The 22,930-nt window shown below is 42.8% G+C and overlaps 1 protein-coding gene and 1 long non-coding RNA gene across 3 annotated transcripts in view; one reads left to right on the top strand and one right to left on the bottom strand.

Moving 5' to 3' along the window:
* Positions 1 to 20,333, bottom strand: part of LOC137504028 (kinesin-like protein KIF28P) — a 524,300-nt gene extending 503,967 nt beyond the window's left edge. The window contains exons 1-3 of one of the 2 annotated variants that reach the window (XM_068231935.1): positions 20,260 to 20,333; positions 17,340 to 17,458; positions 959 to 1,066 (exon numbers count right to left, since the gene is read on the bottom strand). In XM_068231935.1, coding sequence (XP_068088036.1) covers positions 959 to 1,066; positions 17,340 to 17,458; positions 20,260 to 20,278 — 246 coding nt within the window. In that variant the 5' untranslated portion in view covers positions 20,279 to 20,333. Of the gene's footprint in view, positions 1 to 958; positions 1,067 to 10,931; positions 10,987 to 17,339; positions 17,459 to 20,259 lie in introns of those variants that run through there. The other variant, XM_068231937.1, reaches the window with a different exon arrangement.
* Positions 1 to 22,724, top strand: part of LOC137504035 (uncharacterized) — a 458,442-nt gene extending 435,718 nt beyond the window's left edge. Inside the window, exons 3-4 of the long non-coding RNA XR_011019403.1 lie at positions 21,521 to 21,683; positions 21,770 to 22,724. This is a non-coding gene — a long non-coding RNA (uncharacterized lncRNA). The remainder of the gene's footprint in view (positions 1 to 21,520; positions 21,684 to 21,769) is intronic.
* Positions 22,725 to 22,930: the final 206 nt, after the last annotated feature.

Genomic DNA, 22,930 nt, shown 5'->3' with positions numbered 1-22,930 from the left:
GAGCTACAATGTGCCTGCTGACTGTGATGTAGAGGGTCAAAGTTGACCCTAATGGCGCTCTATGGGGGCGAATCGAACTTCTGCAAAAGTTTGCGTTCCACCGAAAGTTCGCCTGGAACCATTCACATGCGAACCGTTCGGGCCATCTCTAATATAGAGGCTTCTATATTTATTTCCTTTCAAGCAATATCAATTGCCTGGCAGTTCTCCTGATCCTGTGTCTCTAATACTTTTAGCCATAGAACCTGAACAAGCATGCAGCAGATAAGGTACTCTAAATCAGCTGACTTTTACTGGATTAGCTATATGCTTGTACCAGGGTTTTGACTCAAACTACGTATGCCTGAAGATCAGCAGGAATGCCAGTCAACTGGCATAGGTTACAAATAAATAAATATGGCAGCCTCTATATCCCTCTCACCTAGGGTTCCCTTTAATCAACAAACTTGACTGTTCTAAAATATGTTCTGCTGTTCCCCCCCCCCATTAGACACTGATAGAGGCATGGGTTTCTGTATCATTCACTTGTGATGCTGTACTTCTCCTCCAGTGAAGGAGGGTGCAGGTCAAACAACCTGGTGGTGGACATGTGACTTCAGGTTTTAAGAGAAGAAAATGTATTTTTCTGATTTTTTAAGCACTTATATGTCTACAGTGTTTGTGGCATGGGGGAAGCAGAGGTGAGAAAGTTTGAAATCAATGGATAGACCGCAAGATATTTAAAGGGCTAAAGTGCCAGTACCCATAGCAAAAAATTAATTTCCACCATTCCATTTTTGCTCCACATTAAGTAAATAGTTATTCTAGCACTGAAGAGTTAATAAAATAATAATAAAATAATAATTTAATAAAAAAAAAAGAAAAGAAAAAAAAAACATTTGCAAACACTGACCAATACACAGCAAATGATTTGCACAAGTCCAGACTTTGTCATCCACAACATATACAGCATCAATACCTGTTGGGTCGCTGTGTTGATTACTTTCACCATAATGTCTTTTTGAAGATCATAGCCCCTGGAATCTGTCAGTGCTAAATTTTTCACCTTTAGCTCAAACTTCAGATCCTGATCAAAAATAAAGAATAAAGTGAAATATATTTACAAATAATTGGTTATCTATTTTTCTCATCTTTGCTTACAGAAGACCTTTACTGAATAGAACTTAAAGGGATGTGGGAAGAAACCGGAGTGCCTGAAGGTAACCCACACAGACACAGGGAGAACATACAAACTCCTTGCAGATGTCGGCCTGGCTGGGATTGGAACCGGGGACCCAGCACTTCAAGGCAAGAGCGCTAACCACTACACCACCATGCTGCTAAGAGATCATGTCTCCTAGTTGTAACGATCGGTGAAGCGCAGAGAGGATCTGATTACCGGTGATCTGCAGTATCACTGGGAATACAGATGTATACCAGATTATAAGTGATCTGCAGTATCACCGATAATCCGATATACTAGCTAACCTCTGTTCACCTGAGTAGAGTGTAACAGTAACACTTAGAGGCCTAGGCCTCAGTGCAGCAAGGAGTACTGCACAGATTCCTTCCGCAGACCTGAGCTCTCCAAGACGGGAGGAGTCAGACTGACAGTAGGAAGGATTGTCTGAAAGTGACACTCAGGAGGAGATGTCACTGACAGGACGAGGAACCGCCTCCAAGGGTAAGATCGGTTCTCGAGGTCGGACAAGCCAGGTCGTACACACACAGACAGATGAAGTACAGATTCAGAAGGCAGAGGCGGAGTCTAGGTACAGGCAGGATTCGGCAACAGGGTATCAGAAATATCGAGGTACAAGATCAGGAGGCAGAAACAGAGTCTAAGGACGAGCCGGGGTTTGGCAACAGAGTATCAGAAATATCGAGGTACAAGGTCAGAGTTCAGGAGGATAGTCAGGCAGGCAAAAAGTCATAACAGATAATCACAATCAAACTAGTACTTTAGCTATCAACAGAATCTAGCTAAGTGTAGGATTACAGCTCCAGCTGGTCCCGGCACACTTGCGGATCTGACTACGGATCTGGGTGCTCCCACATATGTGATCGCAACGCCAGACAATAGGCAAGTGAACAACCTGTGGTATATATACACAGGTATCCCCCCAGCACCTCCCCAAGTGCTGGGCCAATGATGAGTGGAGCCAGAGTCAGCTGACCAGCCTGGTCAGCTGACTCCTTTCTGGCTGCCATAAAATCCCTGCCTGAGTGCGCGCGCGCGCGTCACTCTAACACTAGAGGGACTACGAGTCCCAGCCACAGCAGCCCCGCTCTGCGGTGTCTCCGCAGCGGGGGTATGCGCGCTAACCGCCGCGTCCAACGCGGCGGTTTCTCCGCGCTCCGCTGAGCCCTGCACGGAGACAGCCGCCTCATACCAAGAGGAGGGGGCTGCCTCTCCGTGTGCAGGCTCACTATGCGCGGAAGGAGCCGCCTGCCGCTGGCTCATGGCGGCGGCTCCTCTACGCTTTCTCACACTAGTCCATTGCACAAGCCTAGGGACTAAAAGATAATCTGCCAAGATTTTATATTGACCTCTGATGTATTTAATTAATTTAAATTATTGGTTATCTGAACAGAACCTAAAGAATGAAATTGCTTATTTTTTTACAATATTAATTTATAATTTATTTAGTACATTTTCACGTTAGTTGGATTGATCCTTTTTCAAGTGGCATACTTTTGCATATAACATTTGCATAATCCAGCATCAACTCAAAATTATTTGCATCTCATTGACCATCACTGATTTTGTCACAAGTTCTTCTGATGCTTTATGTTCCTACATAAAAATGTGTCTTCTGCTAAGCACGGAGTGCTCAAAAAGGTTTTCTACCACAAAAAAGGTGGCACGTATGTGATAACCACACAATACTACAGTTTCAAAATATGAATTAGGTACACCTGGGAGTAATCCAATAAACAGCTGTTTATTTATCCATACAGTATAGTACAGTTTTCAAGTCCTATCCAAATTCAATACAAAGTATTTGTCATGAGCCACATAAACTGTCCATTTGTCATAAAGAAATGCATTGAGCGCTTTCAAATTGTATCTACATATTAGCATCCTGTAAACGCACGCTGAGCCATATATAACCTCAGACTCCATGCTGACATGCTGACAGCCGAAAGCAAACATTGGCCTACTCAAATCATCATAGTAAGGAAGTTACCTGCGTACTTTGGGTTCTTCATGTACCTCTAATTTGACATAACTGCAATTATTTGAATCCTACTATGAAGCATACTTTTTTCCTGAGATTTTGATTGATTCTATTCAAGCCAATTATGTGAAAAATGCATTACTCCTGAAGAAGTGAATATTATATGGTCCGATGTTTCACAAAACGCGTCAAGACAATTTATTGTTTACCTCGGCTGTACATAAACTGTTAAATATATGGATCTATTTGTCCCAAAGATGATTTTCCATGATACTTGTATAGTGGTGGACATGATATAAGGGACAATTTCCAGTTTCATGGTTACCTTATTGGGAACTATACATAATGATTGTTTATTCATGACTTTGCTGTAATGGCTATGCGGATACTGTGCATTTGTATTTATGTGAATGTTTTTTTTAATATTTATAATAAACTGATGTTTTAATTGGTTATTGAATAATTTGGGTCAATATTTACCTATTGAGGTTGATGACAAGGTTTTGTCTATAGTTCATCCCCTTTAACCACTTAAGGACTGCAGTCATAAAACCCCTTAAGGACCAGAGCCTTTTTTTCCATTCAGACCACTGCAGCTTTAACGGTTTATTGCTCGGTCATACAACCTACCACCTAAATGAATTTTACCTCCTTTTCTTGTCACTAATTCAGCTTTCTTTTGGTGCTATTTGATTGCTGCTGCGAGTTTTACTTTTTATTATATTCATCAAAAAAGACATGAATTTTGTCAAAAAAATGACTTTTTTTACTTTCTGTGCTGACATTTTTCAAATAAAGTAAAATTTCCTATACATTTGAGCGCGAAAGTTATTCTGCTACATGTCTTTGATAAAAAAAACCATTGAGTGTATATTTATTGGTTTGGGTAAAAGTTATAGCGTTTACAAACTATGGGGCAAAAAGTGAATTTTCCCATTTTGAGGCATCTCCTACTTTTCTGAGCACCTGTCATGTTTCATGAGGTGCTAAAATTCCAGGATAGTATAAATACCCCCCAAATGACCCCATTTTGGAAAGAAGACATCCCAAAGTATTCACTGAGAGACATGGTGAGTTCATAGAAGATGTTATTTTTTGTCACAAGTTAGCGGAAAATGATACTTTGTGACAAAAAAAAAGGGGAAAAAAAGTTTCCATTTCTTCTAACTTGCGACAAAAAAAATGAAATCTGCCACGGACTCACTATGCTCCTCTCTGAATACCTTGAAGTGTCTACTTTCCAAAATGGGGTCATTTGTGGGGTGTGTTTACTGTCCTGGCATTTTGGGGGGTGCTAAATTGTAAGCACCCCAGGGAAGCCTAAAGGTTCTCATTGGACTTAGGGCCCCTTAGCGCAGTTAGGCTGCAAAAAAGTGCCACACGTGGTATTGCCGTACTCAGGAGAAGTAGTATAATGTGTTTTGGGGTGTATTTTTACACATACCCATGCTGGGTGGGAGAAATATCTCTGTAAATGACAATTTTTTGATTTTTTTTTACACACAATTGTCCATTTACAGAGATATTTCCCCCACTCAGCATGGGTATGTGTAAAAATACACCCCAAAACACATTATACTACTTCTCCTGAGTATGGCGATACCACATGTGTGGCACTTTTTTGCACCCTAACTGCGCTAAGGGGCCCAAAGTCCAATGAGTACTTTTAGGATTTCACAGGTCATTTTGCGACATTTGGTTTCAAGACTACTCCTCACGGTTTAGGGCCCCTAAAATGCCAGGGCAGTATAGGAACTCCACAAATGACCCCATTTTAGAAAGAAGACACCCCAAGGTATTCCGTTAGGAGTATGGTGAGTTCATAGAAGATTTTATATTTTGTCACAAGTAAGCGGAAATTGATTTTAATTGTTTTTTTTCACAAAGTGTCATTTTCCGCTAACTTAAACCAAATGTCGCAAAATGACCTGTGAAATCCTAATGGTACTCATTGGACTTTGGGCCCCTTAGCGCAGTTAGGGTGCAAAAAAGTGCCACACATGTGGTATCGCCGTACTCAGGAGAAGTAGTATAATGTGTTTTGGGGTGTATTTTTACACATACCCATGCTGAGTGGGAGATATATCTCTGTAAATGGACAATTGTGTGTAAAAAAAATAACAAAATTGTCATTTACAGAGATATTTCTCCCACCCAGCATGGATATGTGTAAAAATACACCCCAAAACACATTATACTACTTCTCCTGAGTACGGCAATACCACATGTGTGGCACTTTTTTGCAACCTAGGTGCGCTAAGGGGCCTAACGTCCTATTCACAGGTCATTTTGAGGCATTTGGATTGTAGACTACTCCTCACGGTTTAGGGCCCCTAAAATGCCAGGGCAGTATAGGAACCCCACAAGTGACCCCATTTTAGAAAGAAGACACCCCAAGGTATTCTGTTAGGAGTATGGTGAGTTCATAGAAGATTTTTTTTTTGTCACAAGTTAGCGGAAATTGACACTTTGTGAAAAAAAAAACAATACAATCAATTTCCGCTAACTTGTGACAAAAAATAAAATCTTCTATGAACTCATCATACACCTAACAGAATACCTTGGGGTGTCTTCTTTCTAAAATGGGGTCACTTGTGGGGTTCCTATACTGCCCTGGCATTTTAGGGGCCCTAAACCGTGAGGAGTAGTCTTGAACCCAAATGTCGCAAAATGACCTGTGAAATCCTAAAGGTACTCATTGGACTTTGGGCCCTTTAGCGCAGTTAGGCTGCAAAAAAGTGCCACACATGTGGTACTGCTGTGCTCAAAAGAAGTAGTATGATGTGTTTTGTGGTGTAAATGACATATATTAGATTTTTTTTTATACACAATTGTCCATTTACAGAGAGATTTCTCCCACCCAGCATGGGTATGTGTAAAAATACACCCCAAAACACATTATACTACTTCTCCTGAGTACGGCGATATGACATGTGTGACACTTTTTTGCAGCCTAGGTGCGCTAAGGGGCCCAACGTCCTATTCACAGGTCATTTTGAGGCATTTGTTTTCTAGACTACTCCTCACGGTTTAGGGACCCTAAAATGCCAGGGCAGTATAGGAACGCCACAAGTGACCCCATTTTAGAAAGAAGACACCCCAAGGTATTCCGTTGGGTGTATGGTGAGTTCATAGAAGAGCTTATTTTTTGTCACAAGTTAGTGAAAAATGAAACTTTGTGGAAAAAACAATAAAAATCAATTTCCGCTAACTTTTGACAAAAAATAAGATCTTCTATGAATGCTTCATACACCTAACAGAATACCTTGGGGTGTCTTTTTTTTCTAAAAAGGGGTCACTCGTGGAGTTCCTATACTGCCCTGGCATTTTATGGGCCCAAAACCGTGAGTAGCCTGGAAACCAAATGTCTCAAAATGACTGTTTTTGATGGCAGGTGGTCTATGAGGGGGCGAATTTTGTGGAACCGGTCATAAGCAGGGTTGTATTGGGCCTGATCTGATAGATAGGAGTGCTAGGGGGGTGACAGGAGGTGATTGATGGGTGTCTCAGGGGGTGGTTAGAGGGGAAAATAGATGCAATCAATGCACTGGGGAGGTGATCGGAAGGGGGTCTGAGGGGGATCTGAGGGTTTGGCCGAGTGATCAGGAGCCCACACGGGGCAAATTAGGGCCTGATTTGATGGGTAGGTGTGTTAGGGGGTAACAGGTGGTGACAGTGGTGATTAGTGGGGGGAATAGATGCAAGCAATGCACTGGCGAGGTGATCAGGGCTGGGGTCTGAGGGCGTTTTGAGGGTGTGGGCGGGTGATTGGGTGCCCTAGGGGCAGATAGGGGTCTAATCTGATGGGTCGCAGTGATAGGGGCTGATTGATGGGTGATCAGTGGGTGATTAGATGGCAGAACAGATGTAAACAATGCACTTTGGAGGTGATCTGAGGGTAGGTCTGGGGCAATCTGATGGTGTGGGTGGGTGATCAGATTGCCCGCAAGGGGCAGGTTAGGGGCTGATTGATGGGTGGCAGTGACAGGGGGTGATTGATGGGTGGCAGTGACAGGGAGTGATTGATGGGTAATTGATAGGTGATTGACAGGTGATCAGTGGGTTATTACAGGGAAGAACAGATTATATTGCACTGGAGAATTGATAAGGGGGGGTCTGAGGGCAATCTGAGCGTGTGGGGCGGGTGATTGGGTGCCCGCAAGGGGCAGATTAGGGTCTATTCTGATGTTTAACAGTGACAGGTGGTGATAGGGGGTGATTGATGGGTAATTAGTGGATGTTTACAGGAGAGAACAGATGTAAACACTGCACTTGGGAGGTGATCTGATATCAGATCTGCGGGCGATCTATTGGTGTGGGTGGGTGATCAGATTGCCCGCGAGGGGCAGGTTAGGGGCTGATTGATGGGTGGCAGTGACAGGGGGTGATTGATGGGTGATTGACGGGTGATTTGACAGGTGATTGACAGGTGATTGACAGGTGATCAGGGGGGATAGATGCATACAGTACACAGGGGGGGGTCTGTGGGGGTTCTGGGGAGAATCTGAGGGGTGGGGGGTGATCAGGAGTATCCAGGGGGCAGTTTAGGGACTAAAAAAAATAGCGTTGACACATAGTGACAGGGAGTGATTGATGGGTGATTAGGGGGGTGATTGGGTGCAAACAGTGGTCTGGGGGGTGGGCAGGGGGGGTCTGAGGAGTGCTGTGGGCGATCAGGGGGGGGCAGATCAGTGTGTTTGGGTGCAGACTAGGGTGGCTGCAGCCTGCCCTTCTGGTCCCTCGGACACTGGGACCACCAGGGCAGGAGGCAGCCCGTATAATACACTTTGTAAACATTACAAAGCGTATTATACGCTTCCTATCCGTCGATCGTCGGGTTAACAACCCGCCGGCGCTTCCGATTGGCCGGCGGGTTGACGTCGCGGGTGGGCGGAGCCTATTGCCGGCGGATGCGCGCGCATCCCAGCGCGCGATCCCCGGCAAAACAGTGCCCCAGGACCTGACGCCATTCTGCGTTACGTGGTCCTGGGGCTGCCACTTTGCCGCCGCCAATATGAAGTAGGCGGTCGGCAAGTGGTTAAGGTCCCTGTTTACACACAAAGAAGACTTGCATCTTAAAAGGGGACACATTAGGGGATCACTTTTACATATTGTTGTATGTCAACTTGACTAGACCCATTTGTCAAGTTTCTCTTGGGTAATTTGTTTCAAAGCATCCTGTATTGTTTTGTTTTTCTAATTTCATGAATGTTGGCAATTATGCACCATTATCTTTTCATATTTTTGTTAACATATCTTGTTGTCATTGAAACACTAGACATTTAGCTGTGAGTAACCTGGTTTCTCTGTGGGGGTTACCACTTAGTCTAATGGTGCCCATACATGGTACAATTTTTTCATTCTTTTTGTCGATTAGATAATTTTGTTCGATTATTATGTTAGATCGAATATATAGTTTTTTCCAACATGTCCAATTGGAGTGTTACTGAAAAAAGGGGTAATCGATTCTTTTTTTCTTGATCGAAAAATGATTTTACACTTTCATTTGATTCAATCATTTTAGTTGAACAAACAGGAAAATTGAATGTTTTTATTGTACCCTGCATGGGCACCATAAAGGTGACCATATATCATGCAATTTATTTTTTCTTTATAGGTTTTCAGATTAATTAAACCAATTCACCATAAACCGTTATTTTATTTATTTTTTTTGTAAAAATGTATCAGACGTTTCCATCACTAAAATAAGAATTGTAAGATGTTGGGCAAGGGATTACATTTAGAGTAGCTTTAAAGATTGAATAAAACAAAACTGGTACATAGGACTACAGCATTGCAACATACATAGAGTACATTTTAGGTATAGATATATTTGAAAGTATACCAATTAAGGGTCCAGTTCAGGTACAGTTTTCTAAACATTATTTTACATGTAGCATACATAAAACAGATTTGCTAAAGAAAACAAAACTTTAAACTGTACTTTTTGCAAAATAGAAAAGCACACTACTTAATAGACCTTCAGTGACTTAAACCTGGCTGTTCACACCCAGCCAACTTGAAAAAAATCCAATTTTAGCCACTTCGGCTCGGGGAAATGGGAGAGTAATTGGTTTGTTGGCTGAAGAAATACATCTGACTAGGGATGAGGTAGAAGAATCAGAATAGTTCTGTGCAGGGGCGCCTCTAGGCTAGGCAGTACAGGCCATTGCCTGAGGTGCCATTGGTCCTGGGGGCGCCATGTTGCTGTATTAAGCTCCACCCCCAAATTAAGTGAACCCCCAGGCTAAGCCCTGCCCCGTGGGTGTTCCATTACTTGCTTCTGCTGCATCTACTTAGCGTAAGTTGCAGGCAGCTTTGTGCCTTCTTCTGTCTCCATGTGCCTCCTTTAGTCCCCCTGTGCCACCTCTGCCTCCTTCTGTTCCCCTTTGTGCCTCCTTCTGTCCTCCTGTGCCTCCTTCTGTCTCCATGTGCTTCCTTTTGCACCCCTTTGTGCTTTTTTCAGTCCTCCATTGTGCCTCCTTCTGTCCCCCTGTGCCTCCTTATATCCCCCTCTGCCATCTTCTGTCCCCCTTTTGTGCCTCCTTCAGTCCCCCTTTGTGCCTCCTACTGTCTCCATGTGCTTCCTTCTGCCCCCCTTTGCGCTTTGTTCTGTCCCCCATTGTGCCTCCTTCTGTCCCCTGTGTGTCTCCTTCAGTCCCCCTGTGCCTCCTTCTTTCCTCCTGTGCCTCCTTTTGCCCCCATTTGTGTCTCAATCTGTCCCCATTGTGCTGCCTCCTGCCCCACTTTGTGCCTCCTTCTGTCTCCATGTGTGCCTCCTTCAGTCTCCCTGTGCCTCCTTCTGTCCTCTTTTGTGCCTCCTTCTGGCCCTCAAGTCTTCTTCTGTCCCCCTGTACCTCTCGCTGCCCCTCTGTGTACCTCCTTCTGTCCTCCTGTGCCTTCTTCTATCCTCCTTTGTGTCTCATTCTGCCCCCCACTGTACCTCCTTTTATCCCCCATTGTGCCTCATTCTGTCCCCCTGTGTGCCTCCTTCTGTCCCCATGTGCCTCCTTCTGACCCTTGTGCCTTCTTCTGTCCCCCTGTGCCTCCCTATGTCGCCCTGTGTGCCTTCTTCCTTACATGTATTTTCATTCTTACATGTATTTTCTGGTGAAACGCTGCAGCAATAAGTGTAATTTCTGGTAAAACTCTGCTGCATTACAATTATTTTCTGTTGAAACATTGCCGCATTATGGTTATTTCCTGGTGAAACGCTGCCACATTACGATTATTTTCATGGGGGGGAAGGCGCCACAGGTTTTCTTGCCTGGAGTGACAAAATGGCTAGAGGCGCCCCTGGTTCTGTGTTTTGAATTTCGCATCAGAATTCGTCAGTTGCAAATCTAGAAAACAACTTTTTATTTCAAGTAACTTGTTCCAGTCTGACATTTTACACTGAAGTCAAAGGTGTCAACTTTCACGTTTAATAGTAAAGTCCCCATACATGCTATTGTCACCAAATTTGCCAGGTATGTTACGGAGATTAGTAGAAACATGGTTAAAAAATGTTTTGCGTTTGAAAAAATAACATTGCTTTTGATAAAATTAATTTTAACTTTACATAGGAAAAATGGTTTAAAGAGAATCTGTACTCTAAAATTCTTACAATAAAAAGCATAGCATTCTCTTCATTATGTTCTCCTGGGCCCCTCTGTACTGTTTCTGCCACTCCCTGCTGCAATCCTGGCTTGTAATTAACAGTTTTAGGCAGTGTTTACAAACAAATGACATGGCTTCTAACCAGAGTATGATACGCTGAGAACAGCTTACTGTGTGACTCATGCAGAGCTTGGAGAGGGTGTGTAATGCTTCTGCCAATGACAGCAGTGCTGCACATTCCACGCATTCCAGGATCATCCCGACAAAGCCGACAGATGAAAGGAGATAAGATTTATTACAGAGACAGTGCAACTACTAAAGCCTGCAGTAAGACAGACCACATTAAAACAGGCATAGGAACTTATAGGATAGAAGAAATAAGGCTCAAAATTTTGTTACAGAGTCTCTTTAAACTAGGTAAAATTACATGTTGCTGAGGTACACTGTAATGCATTCCAAGTTCTGAATACTCATTTCATTCATTTTACGAAAACCCTCCCAAGCCTCTTTAACCCCTTGTCACCCATGCATTTACTGGCGGAACTCGACAAATTAAGAATTTAGCTGTTCTGATCATGCATACATCATACTGACTGACAGCCTATCACTTGCTTCAGAATGACTGGAAGAGGTAAGAAGTCTAATTACTACTTAAAGCGGACACAAACCAAACATTTTTTTAATTCAAAATATTTAGTTGCACTATTCTGACACATACAAAGATAAATAAACACTCATTCAAGCCTATGAGCATTTCAGTGCATGCTTTTCGCCCTTCTCTTTTCATAACTAGAGTTATACAGGTGGCAGCCATTAGCAATTCCTCCTTTGCTGGACACCATCTACTCCAACAGTTTGCCGGATTTTGTCCCGGCAATATGAAAGGAAGGGAGGGGTTCCTCCAATAAATGTAAAATGTTTTATATTTGTCATCATGCAGTTGAAAAAAGGCGGGTATTTATTATTATAAGTTAGAAAATAGATTTTATTTCTGAAATCTTTTATTTTTAATTTGGGTCCACTTTAAGGACCAAGGTGATTGAAATCTATGCTCTGTTTTGGTGGTTACCTGGCTACCAGGGCGTAGATTTCAACTCACCGCCGCAGTGAGCATCCGCCGTTTTCCTCGCTCCTGCCGGGAAGCAGTAGATTTGGGCGCATGAGACAAGTGGACAAAAAGGGCGCCCCATTCACTCCCATTATAAATATCGTTTATCGGGCGCCGAACAGGGAGAAAAAGGCGCCCGAGATTATTAACGTTTTAACAAACGGCGCCCGGAGAATTTTAAGGATTTATGACTATGTTTGTGATGATTTAACTTTACAAAATCAGCCCGTGACGAATAACGTTTATAAAGATACTAAATCACTATTTATAAAACATTTCTAAAACATTATTATCCACCCAAAAAAATTAATTACATTTTTTTATTTACATTTTTTATTTATTAATGTCTGTAAAACATTATTATCCATAGGGGGTCTTAGGTTTAGGCACCAACAGGGGGGTCTTAGGTTTAGGCACCAACAGGGGGGTCTTATGTTTAGGCACCAACAGGGGGGTCTTAGGTTTAGGCACCAACTGGGGGGTCTTAGGTTTAGGCACCAACAGGGGGGTCTTAGGTTTAGGCACCAACTGGGGGGTCTTAGGTTTAGGCACCAACAGGGGGGTCTTAGGTTTAGGCACCAACAGGGGGGGTCTTAGGTTTAGGCACCAACTGGGGGGGTCTTAGGTTTAGGCACCAACAGGGGGGTCTTAGGTTTAGGCACCAACAGGGGGGTCTTAGGTTTAGGCACCAACAGGGGGTCTAGGGGTTAGGGAGAGGTACAGGGAGGGTTTTTAACAAACGTTAAAATAAGTTTCAGTTTACAAATAGGGAAGATTAACGTTTTAAGAATTGCCGATCTCATACACATTATTTAGTGATTTATAAATTCTTAAAACACTATTTCTAAACGTAATTCTACACAATATTTCAATAAACGATAATACTGTTTATCGTTTACACCACGCGCCCTTTTTTCCCGACGCCCTTTTTTGATGTACCCCTCCTGCCGATCTCGCCGCTTAATCCCCGCCGTGCCCCATTGCAGCTTACTTGCTCTGCCTGTCTCTATGACTGCAGATACCTGTGAGCCGGTCATGAGCCGATTTCATTGGCTTCTGGCCGTGCCCGTGTCCATCACTGTAAGCAGTCAGGAGCCAATGAAAGTGGCTCCTGACCGGCTCACATGAGTCTGCAGTCATAGAGACGGCAGAGTGGATGTCCTCAGGATCCTGGCTTGCGGCATGGACGGCAATTGTGGTGGGTATATGTGGCGATTCGTCGGTTTCATTATTTTACCAGCGGTCTCTGGTCCTTAAGGGGGCAGAGACCGCTGGTACTTAAGTGGTTAATGAGGATGAAATGAGGAGCTATGAGTTTATGTAGAAGGTATATTTTGTTTGTTTTTTTATGCATAAACTGAATCAATTTATGTAACAATATTTGTATGCATTATCCACATAAAATAATGTCTCATTACATACACATGAAACAACTGAACTTGAGAAACTCAAAGTTTAACATAGAATAATCTCTTTTTTACGGATGTAAAAAACAGGTTTTTTACATATATTTCCTTCTTCTGATAGAGGTACAGGTACGTAGTTAGTTAAGTTGAAAAAAGACATCTGTCCAACCAGAAGCAAAAAATAAAAAGGTAAAAATTAGAAGCGGTTATATTCTGCACCCTCACATATTTCAGTTGATCCAAAGGATTGCAAGAAAAAAAAAAACTTTTACAAGGATTGGGCCATTTAACCCCTAAGGGGAAAAATCCTTCCTAACTCTAGGTGGCAGTCAGATAAAATCCCTTGATCAACTCTGCTGGGAATTAACTAGCAAGTGTAACCGTGGATGTCTTTCAATGCAAGGTAAGCATCCAAGCTTCCTTTAAATACATATCATTGGCATTCCTACCATAGAGCGGCAAGGGTCGGGGCGCTCCGGGTGTCAGACGTCCCAGGGGGTGTCACCAAGGCCTCCCACAGAGGCCTGTGCAGGAGGGGAAGCAACACAGAAAGGAGGGGTAGCGGGGACAGCGGCGGGGAGGGGGGTCAGGCCCCCACCTCCCTCACCTGGGTCCAGAGGCGTATGTAGAGGGATGCAGGCATGGCAAGAGCTATGGGCGCCCCCTGCAGCATGGGCGCCATGCCTGCACCCATGTTGTGCAGCCGTAGCTGCTTGGTGTGTGTTGCTATTATGGAGACACAGTCACAGCTGCTCGTTCTGTCCAGGAGAGCGATAAGAGAGGAGGCGCCACTAGGGGGAGCTCCAGGAGACAGTGTACTGAGCTCTGAGGTCTCTGCAAGAGAGGGGGAAGCACGCTGAGGACGGTGGGACTGGAACTGCACCAGAATCGAAGACATGACTGGGACTGATCCTCTCCCTCAGACTGCAGGATGGGAAGGACAGTCATTGTGGCATGAAAGGTATGTAGATTAGGTCTGCCCAGGGGGAAGGGAGCTGTATATGGAGCACAGACTCTGCTGGCAGCGTCTGTTCAGGTTCCCTGTGAGGCATGTGCAATGTGACAGGCTGCCCTGCAATGTGAGCCTCACTATCTGCTATTGCTGTGTGTGTTACCCCCCCCCCCCTTCTTGTCTGTTATTGCTGTCTGTCTGTGACCCCCTGTCTGTTATTGCTGTCTGTGTGACCCCTCCTGTCTGTTATTGCTGTCTGTCTGTGACCCCCTGTCTGTTATTGCTGTCTGTGTGACCCCCTGTCTGTTATTGCTGTATGTGCGACCCACTGTCTGTTATTGCTGCCTGTGTGACCCCTCTGTCTGTTATTGCTGTCTCTGTGACCCCTCTGTCTGTTATTGCTGTCTGTGTGTGACCCCCTGTCTGTTATTGCTGTCTGTCTGTGACCCCCTGTCTGTTATTGCTGTGTGACCCCCTCCTGTCCGTTATTACTGTCTGCGTGACCTCTCCTGTCTGTTATTGCTGTCTGTCTGTGACCCCCCTGTCTGTTATTACTGTCTGTGTGATCCCTTCTGTTCGTTATTGCTGTCTGTGTGACCCCTCCTGTTCGTTATTGCTGTCTGTGTGACCCCCTCCTGTCTGTTATTGCTGTCTGTGTGACCCCTCCTGTCTGTTATTGCTGTCTGTCTGTGACCCCCTGTCTGTTATTGCTGTCTGTGTGACCCCCCTGTCTGTTATTGCTGTGTGTGTGATCCCCCTATCTGTTGTTGCTGTCTGTGTGACCCCTCCCCCCCTGTCTGTTATTGCTGTCTGTGTGACCCCCCCTGTCTGTTATTGCTGTCTGTGTGACTCCCCCATTCTGTTTTTGCTGTCTGTGTGACCCCCCTCTGTCTGTTATTGCTGTCTGTGTGACCCCTCCTGTCTGTTATTGCTGTGTGTGTGATCCCCCTGTCTGTTGTTGCTGTCTGTGTGACCCCCCCCCATCTGTTATTGCTGTCTGTGTGACCCCCCCTGTCTGTTATTGCTGTCTGTGTGACTCTCCTTGTCTGTTATTGCTGTCTGTGTGACCCTCCTGTTCGTTATTGCTGTCTGAGTGACCCCCTCCTGTCCATTATTGCTGTCTGTGTGACCCCTCCTGTCTGTTATTGCTGTCTGTCTGTGACCCCCCCCTTTCTGTTATCGTTGTCTGTGTGACCCCTCCTGTCTGTTATTGCTGTCTGTGTGACCCCCTTGTCTGTTATTGCTGTCTGTGTGACCCCCTTGTCAGTTATTGCTGTTTTTTTGACCCCCTTTCTGTTATTGCTGTCTGTTTGACCCCCCTTTCTGTTATTGCTGTTTGTGTGACACCCCCCCTGACACCCCCCAACCCCCCCCCCCCCCCCCCGAATTGACAGAGAAGGGGGGGGGGCGCAATTTCAGTGTTTGCCATAGGCGCTTTATTACCAAGATACGCCTCTGCCTGGGTCCCCTTCTCCTAATTAGCAGCAGCTTAGAGAAGTGGGCAGGGGTGGGCGGAGAGGACTTACTCACCTGCTTCCTGCGTTCCAGGTGATGGCGCACAGTGTCATCGTCACGTGACACTGGTCTCCGCCTTTTCCACAGCTCACTGTGCTTCCTGATTAGCAGAATGACGCTGAGGATGACACTGTGCGGCATCGCCTGGAACGCAGGAAGCAGGTGAGTAAGTCCGCTCCTGCCCGCTTCTCTATGCTGCTGCTAATTAGGAGGGGGGAAGCGCCAGAAGGAGGGGACCCAGGTGAGGGAGGTCCCCCCTCCCCGCCGCTGTCCCCACTACCCCTCCTTCCAAGCTTCCCCCCTACCAGGGGCAACTATACTATGTTACTGGGGCAACTACACTACCTGGGGCAACTATACTAGCTATACTGGGGGCAATTATACTATACTACTGGGGCAACTATACTAGGGGTCACTATACTAATACTGGGGCAATTACACTACCTGGGGCAACTATACTAGTGGCCACTATACTAATACTGGGGCAACTATACTAGCTATACAGGTGGCAACTATACTAATGCTGGGGCAACTATATTATGTATACTGGGGGCAACTATATTACCTATACTGGGGGCAACTATATTACCTACACTGGGGGTAACTATACTAGCTATATTAGGGGCAACTATACTAGCTATTCTGGGGGCAACTATAGTAGCTACCTATACTGAGGCCAACTTTGGGGGGGGGGGGCTACACTTAGCACTACCCGCCGTGGCGCGTTTAGCATGCCACAGTCGCTTCTTTCCTTTTTGTTTTTTTTTTGACGGGGGGAGGGGGTGTCTTTTAATACCCAGCACCGGGTGTCAAATGCCCTAGGTACGCCACTGATGCATATATAATAGTCCACATATATATAATGGTAGAATAGTCCACATTTAACCACACTTACTGTAAAGAGCCCCTTCCTAGATAGATGGCAAAACCTTTTTTCAACTATACGCAGCTCATGTCCCTTTGTACAAGACTAGGGACAAAAAGCTAATCTGCCAAGCTTCTGTATTGCCCTCTAATGTATTTATACATGTGAATCAGGTCACCCCTTTTTTCCCTAGTTAAATAAACCCAGTTTGTTCAACCTTTCTTAGTCCCTCTGATTAATTTAGTTGCCCATCACTAGAAAAAGCCGAATAAAACCAGTTTGTCCAACCTTTCTTGGTAAGTGACATCTTTAGTTGCTCTGATTAATGAAGTTGCCATTCTTTGTACCTGCTCTAGTATGTCAATGTCCTTCCTATAGTGTGTGCCCAAAAACCGTATCCCATACTCCAGATGTGGTCTCACATGTGATTTTATTTATACAGAGGGAGTAGAGAGTTTGAGGGTATTCAAATTGTGATTGCACACTCTTTTTATACATGAATAAAAAAAATATACAGCTAGTACTAGTGTACTGCTTTATACACTGGGATTAGGCTGATCACTGATTTTTTGCTAGGAGCTGTTGCAACCTAAAATTCAATGAAACGATCATTATGACAAATTGTAATGCAGAATACAGTCTAAATCAAGTTGGCATTGGCAACATTTGAATTGAACTTGAATTTTGAAGATCACCAATGCAAATTGCATGTTTTTGTTTTTGTGTCACTTACCTTCATAAGTTCTTCACTCATTTGGTTTACTTCAGCTACCAGAGGCATCAGCTTAATGTAGTCATGGAAGACAGCTAGGACACTTGCATCAGGTTTGCCATCTTTACTGTTTAAAGCACCTGAGTAAAACAAATTTGATGTTTTGCTGTTAAAAGAACACTTCACACAACAAAACTGATGTTTGCAGTAGGAATGACATTATCCTAACAGTCAAATGTATTGCATTTCTTCTTATGTCAAACACAAACATTTATTTGCTCTGCCACTTTTCAGGACTGGAAGAAGGGAAGAGTAGTAGAAAGTGTTATTGATTTCTGAAGCCTTGAAATAGGTGAGGTTTCTCTCATCTCTTCATCTTGGAAACACCCTCTAGTCTCTTCACAGAAAGGAAGCATGTCTAACATTTACTAAACATTTTGGTACTTAAAAGCCTTGTTTAATAAGAGTATATGTTGAAAGAAATCCAAAAATCAATGAGCTATGCAGCAGCGTTGTAACTTTTGATTCTGGAGGTAAGGTTTAACCACTTAAAGAATTTGATACAGTATATCTACGCATCCGGAGACTTCATCTTAGCTCCAGGGGTGTAGATATACATACCTTACCGATATTGCCACTTGTGTGAGCTCCTGCACCCGTTAGTACACAGTACACAGTTCCCATTCACTGATCTAAGTGTCTGTGATCATTGATCACCAGCATCAATGCTCAACAACACTATTTTTACTACTGGGTTAGAATTCAGTATTTGAAAACCCCTCTGGACCAACACTTTGTGGAGCCACAACCATTTCACACTATCAAAGGCCATCTCAACATACAAGACTAAAATGAGAGCTGGAGCAGGAGAAGGCTCCACCCTCTTCACACTTTCCATAGCCACCAAAAGTTGTAAAAGATTGGACAGAATTCTCCATAAGGAAGCCAAATTGATGAGACATTATTTGTTTGAGAAGAATAAATGCTAGTTTGTTGACAAACACTTTATACAGATTCTGAGTTGTAGAGAAAGAGAAGGGTATAAGACAGGATTAAGATCCAATTTTACAGTAATTCGATAAAAACGATCGGATCTCCCAAAAAAATCGAAAGCTTTTTTTTCATTTGACTGAAAAATCCGATCGGATTTTCCGTTTTCTTCGATTTTAATCGTTCCAGAATGCCAGATATTTTTCTTCAATCTTTCTAAAGATTGTATGGTGTGTGTGGGATTGTCAATTTATTAATATATACACCCTAGCAATTTTGGCAGAGTTTCCAATCATTTTTATCATAATTGGGGGAAAAATTGAACATACGTGTGTGGTACATTGGTCATATTTTTGAAATGATACAATTAATCAGAAAAATTGATTGCAATTCTTAAATTGAACAGATATTTAAAAAATTGTATGGTGTGTGGCCACCTTTAGTTAGAAATTTTTAGATGTTGTTTCAGAAAGGCACTGTGACCACTGACAAGTGGGGGAAGGCTTCTTTGTTGTTTTTTCACAGCATCCAGAAACTGATCTCCAACAGGATCAGGGAAAATAGCAAAGTATTGCTTATAGTGAATGCACTGAAGATTTCATTCTGTGTGTTCTTCGAAAGGACCTTTGCATCCTTGATTTTTACTAGTTTATGAAAAGAGGAAACCAATTACAGTATTTTGTATATGCCTCATGCTTTTGCATCCAGTGATCACATGTCTGCTTGGCTTCTACTCAAGCCTTTTGATTTCTTTCTGTTGAATGAGGCTAGGTTCACAGTGGGACGTTAAAGTTGCACGTTAAAAAAGTTTTCAACGCTCAATAATGCTCTGCAATGCAAAAGCATTAGTGTGTTCACAGTGCAGACGTTGCGTTGAAGTGTAACGTGGCACGTTAAGTGAAAATACTGCATGCAGTGCGTTCATCACGTTAGTATGTGCTTTGCACTCTTTGTGCATGCTCAGTATAAGGGTATTTTGTCTGTGTAAGTGACGCATGCGTCTTAAGAATGGTATGTTGTATTTTATTAACAGATACATCGGTTATCGGCTTACTTAAATATGCATGCACACACCAAAGTTTGTATCCCCCTGTTTAAGGTGCACACCATATAGTTGGTAATTTAATTAATTAGGGGAGGCATATGAATATGTTAACACCATGTGTGTTTGATTATGTGTGTTAACTCCGCCTATAAAGGTAAAATGAGTGTGTTTGGTTATGTGGTGATAATAATGGTTGGTCGTGGAAAACGTGTTGCTGCTGGTGGCCGTGGTCGTGGCAGTGGCCGTAAAAAGCGTTTTTTGTTTGATGTGGACGATTTAATAGCAAGGGTGCAATCATACCCCCAACTCTATGACAAACAACATCCAAAGTATCAAGACGATGCGGTCAGTCGTGTGGTTTGGGAGAAAATAACGTCCTCCTTTTATGAAGACTGGCCCAGTGAAACCGATAAAGCTAGTAAATACGTTTTCTTTTTTTTACATAGTAATGACTATGCCACTTTATAGTGGCATGATGTAGTATTTAATAGGAATCGCCATGTAGTGTATGCGACCTTATGGCCGCATACCATTAGCGGCATTGTTGGGAATGATGGTGGATTCTTTTCTATATGATCTTTTTTATTTGTTGCTTGTTTTTTTTATTAACTTTAATTAAAATCACAACAAATTAAGACTATAAAAGTAAGTATATAAAATGGGTACAGTAAAAACAATAAACATTCATGTATTTGTGCAGCCATGGCCTCTAGCTGCTGCTGAATGTCCTGAAGGCAGACCATAATGCCTTTTAACATGTCCACCACAAATTTAAATTGGACTTCAGTGTTCGAAGTGACATCTATGAAAACAGTAAATAGTAATCAATGTACATTATATATGCTTTGTGCACACACAGTTATTGTCATATGTTGTTAACAATGATTTATTGAGTAGGGAACTTACGAGACAATTGTTCATCCATGTGTTGCTGCAATTGTCCGACAATACTGTTGTTAATCCTTGCCTGTGGTAATGGCTGTTGTGTTTCCATCGCCTGTGGTTTTCCTATGTGTGACTGATCGGGAGTTCCCTCTTCGTTGGGTTTGGTGTTGGTGCCATCTTGTATGTGGTCGCTGTCGGCCTCATTGTCTGTGTGGTTTGGAGACACTTCCCATGTGAAAGTGCTGTCCGGTGTATTGATCTCGCAAGAGTAATCATTTGCAGATGTAATAGGCATGAGTGGTATGGGCGAAAAGCAAATGGTACTTTCTCCTTCTGAACCTGTGTCCTCAATTTGTGGTGGTGGTGTGTTTGCCATTTCCGGAGTATGAGGTGTGGATGTGCCTTGGTCTATAACTGCGAGTTTGCTTTGGTGTTCTTCTCTGATTTCTGAAATATAAACACATGCAATGGTCAATAAATATGCAATAATGTATAAGGTAGTTGGGTCAGCTTCTGTGCATGTATTGTGTAAGTGCACATCACCTACCTTCTTCCACTTCTTTTTTTTTTCTCAATCAGCCACTCTCCCTCGCTCCTTTTTATGTTGATCCACCTCTTTTTAATGGTTGTAATGGGGTGGTATTTTTCGTTGGTCTGCAGGAAATGGTCCTGTATGCTCAGCATTATATGCTGCTTTTGGAATCGTGTCCTCACGATGTTGTAGTTGTGGCGCAGCATCGTCTGTATAGGGTTGAAAAAAGTAAAACCGCATCAGTCAACATGTCCGCATTAACATAAGCTTCATGTGTGTTATTATTATATATCTATCATTAGTAAGATGCTTGTAATGCACACACCTGGGTGTATAGTATATTAGTGTTGTGTGTGAAGCATCATTATAGTCGTACCTTAGCTAAGAATTCCTTCTCCTGTTCGGAGAATTTTGCCTTCGGCATTTTGCTGCTAGCTGCGCCTTCCCCGTCTGTACTCTCCCACAGGAAGTGCGCACTTCAGATACAGTTGACTTGGATTGTGGGTGCTTTCCATAGAATTGTGGGTATTTTACATCACATGATGTGCGATATTGGTCGCGCTATATGCCACTATATAGTGGCATTGTTGTCATTAAAGTGAAATGGTAACAGTATATCGAAATGACCTACATATATGTTACTCGTTATGCCACTTTATTGTTCTAACTATATCGAAATATAATGGTTTTTTTTTATTTTTAATGTAATTTAAATGTAACTAATGATTGCACCACCATATTTCATTACAGTTTGGGACATAAGAGAACGATGGCGGTCACTACGTGATAACTATAAAAGAGCACTTAAAAAACAGAAGGCTTCCGAACGTAGTGCTGCAGGAACATCCAGCACAAACACATATTGCCATTCTATGAATTTAGAATTCTTACGGCCATGCTTCGAAGGGAGAGAGTACGTATTTTTCATGGTCGACTTGCATGTAATGTAATAATTCATATTTCATATGATAAGTATTTAATGTATTGTCTATTTTACAGGACTGAGGATAGTTTTTTTCCAGAAAAAAACACACCCGAAAACAATGATGACATCAGCTGTCATACAACGGCTTCAGATATGTGTCAGGAAACACAACAAGCAGATAACACAACATCTAATACTACAGAAGAACCATCACATCGTAAACGATATAGTAGATAAACTACTTCTGCTATGCGACAAATGGATCTTAGCATGATGTCTGCATTTGAAGAACTTATGAATCGATGGAAGCAAAGTCAAAGCCAGGTGACACCCAGACAAAAAATTTGTAATGGACTAGTTCCATCTCTGGATGGAGTTCAAGAACACCTTTTGCCATATGTAACTAAAGACATTATTGATGTCATTATATCATATCAAAACAAACAAATCAACACAGATAACCAACAGCAATGGTCCCAAAACATTGCAAACTATGATAGCACAATGGCTTCCTCTCAACCTCAACAACATTCCTCTCAACCTCAACAACATTCCTCTCAACCTCAACAACATTCCTCTCAACCTCCACTGATTTCTACTCAAGTGCATAGCTCTACATACCCACCACCATCATCTACTTACCATGCACCAGTACCTATGCATACAACAACAATGTGTAATTACAGACCACAAACACTAACATATACGCAATTAAACACACGCTATGGCCCACCCATTCCTGCATCAAATGATAACAACACAACAGACTAACACACACTTATTCAACACACATACAGTGAAATAGATCCACAAACAAGAAATACACAGTACACTCAACCAATCACATACCACAAAGATTGTGAGGCCAAACGCGTTCAATTTTGGTCATCGACATAGAATGTACTTAAATTTGATGTGCGATGTGTTGTGTTCCAACAATAAACCTCAAATGTATGTATTAAATTTCATTTACTTTGTGTATGACAATGTAATACCTGATGAATATAATACATGATTTATATTAAAAAAAGAAACAACGTTACTTTATTACATTCCTGGAAACATACAATAAACATTGGAGTTATGTATGTGATGTAACATCATTGTCATTGTAATAATTTCATTTATTGACAGTAGACACAGTCTATTGATTAAGCCACAAACAAACAATGGTATTAGAGCATTATAACCTTGGCGGGATGGTTGGTTTTAACAAAAGCGGAAATTACAATCGG

The sequence above is a fragment of the Hyperolius riggenbachi genome, chromosome 4, assembly GCF_040937935.1.
Source record: "Hyperolius riggenbachi isolate aHypRig1 chromosome 4, aHypRig1.pri, whole genome shotgun sequence".
Lineage (NCBI taxonomy): Eukaryota > Metazoa > Chordata > Amphibia > Anura > Hyperoliidae > Hyperolius > Hyperolius riggenbachi.
Note: the sequence above shows the minus strand (reverse complement) of the source record. Positions and strands in the feature narration are given on the sequence as shown.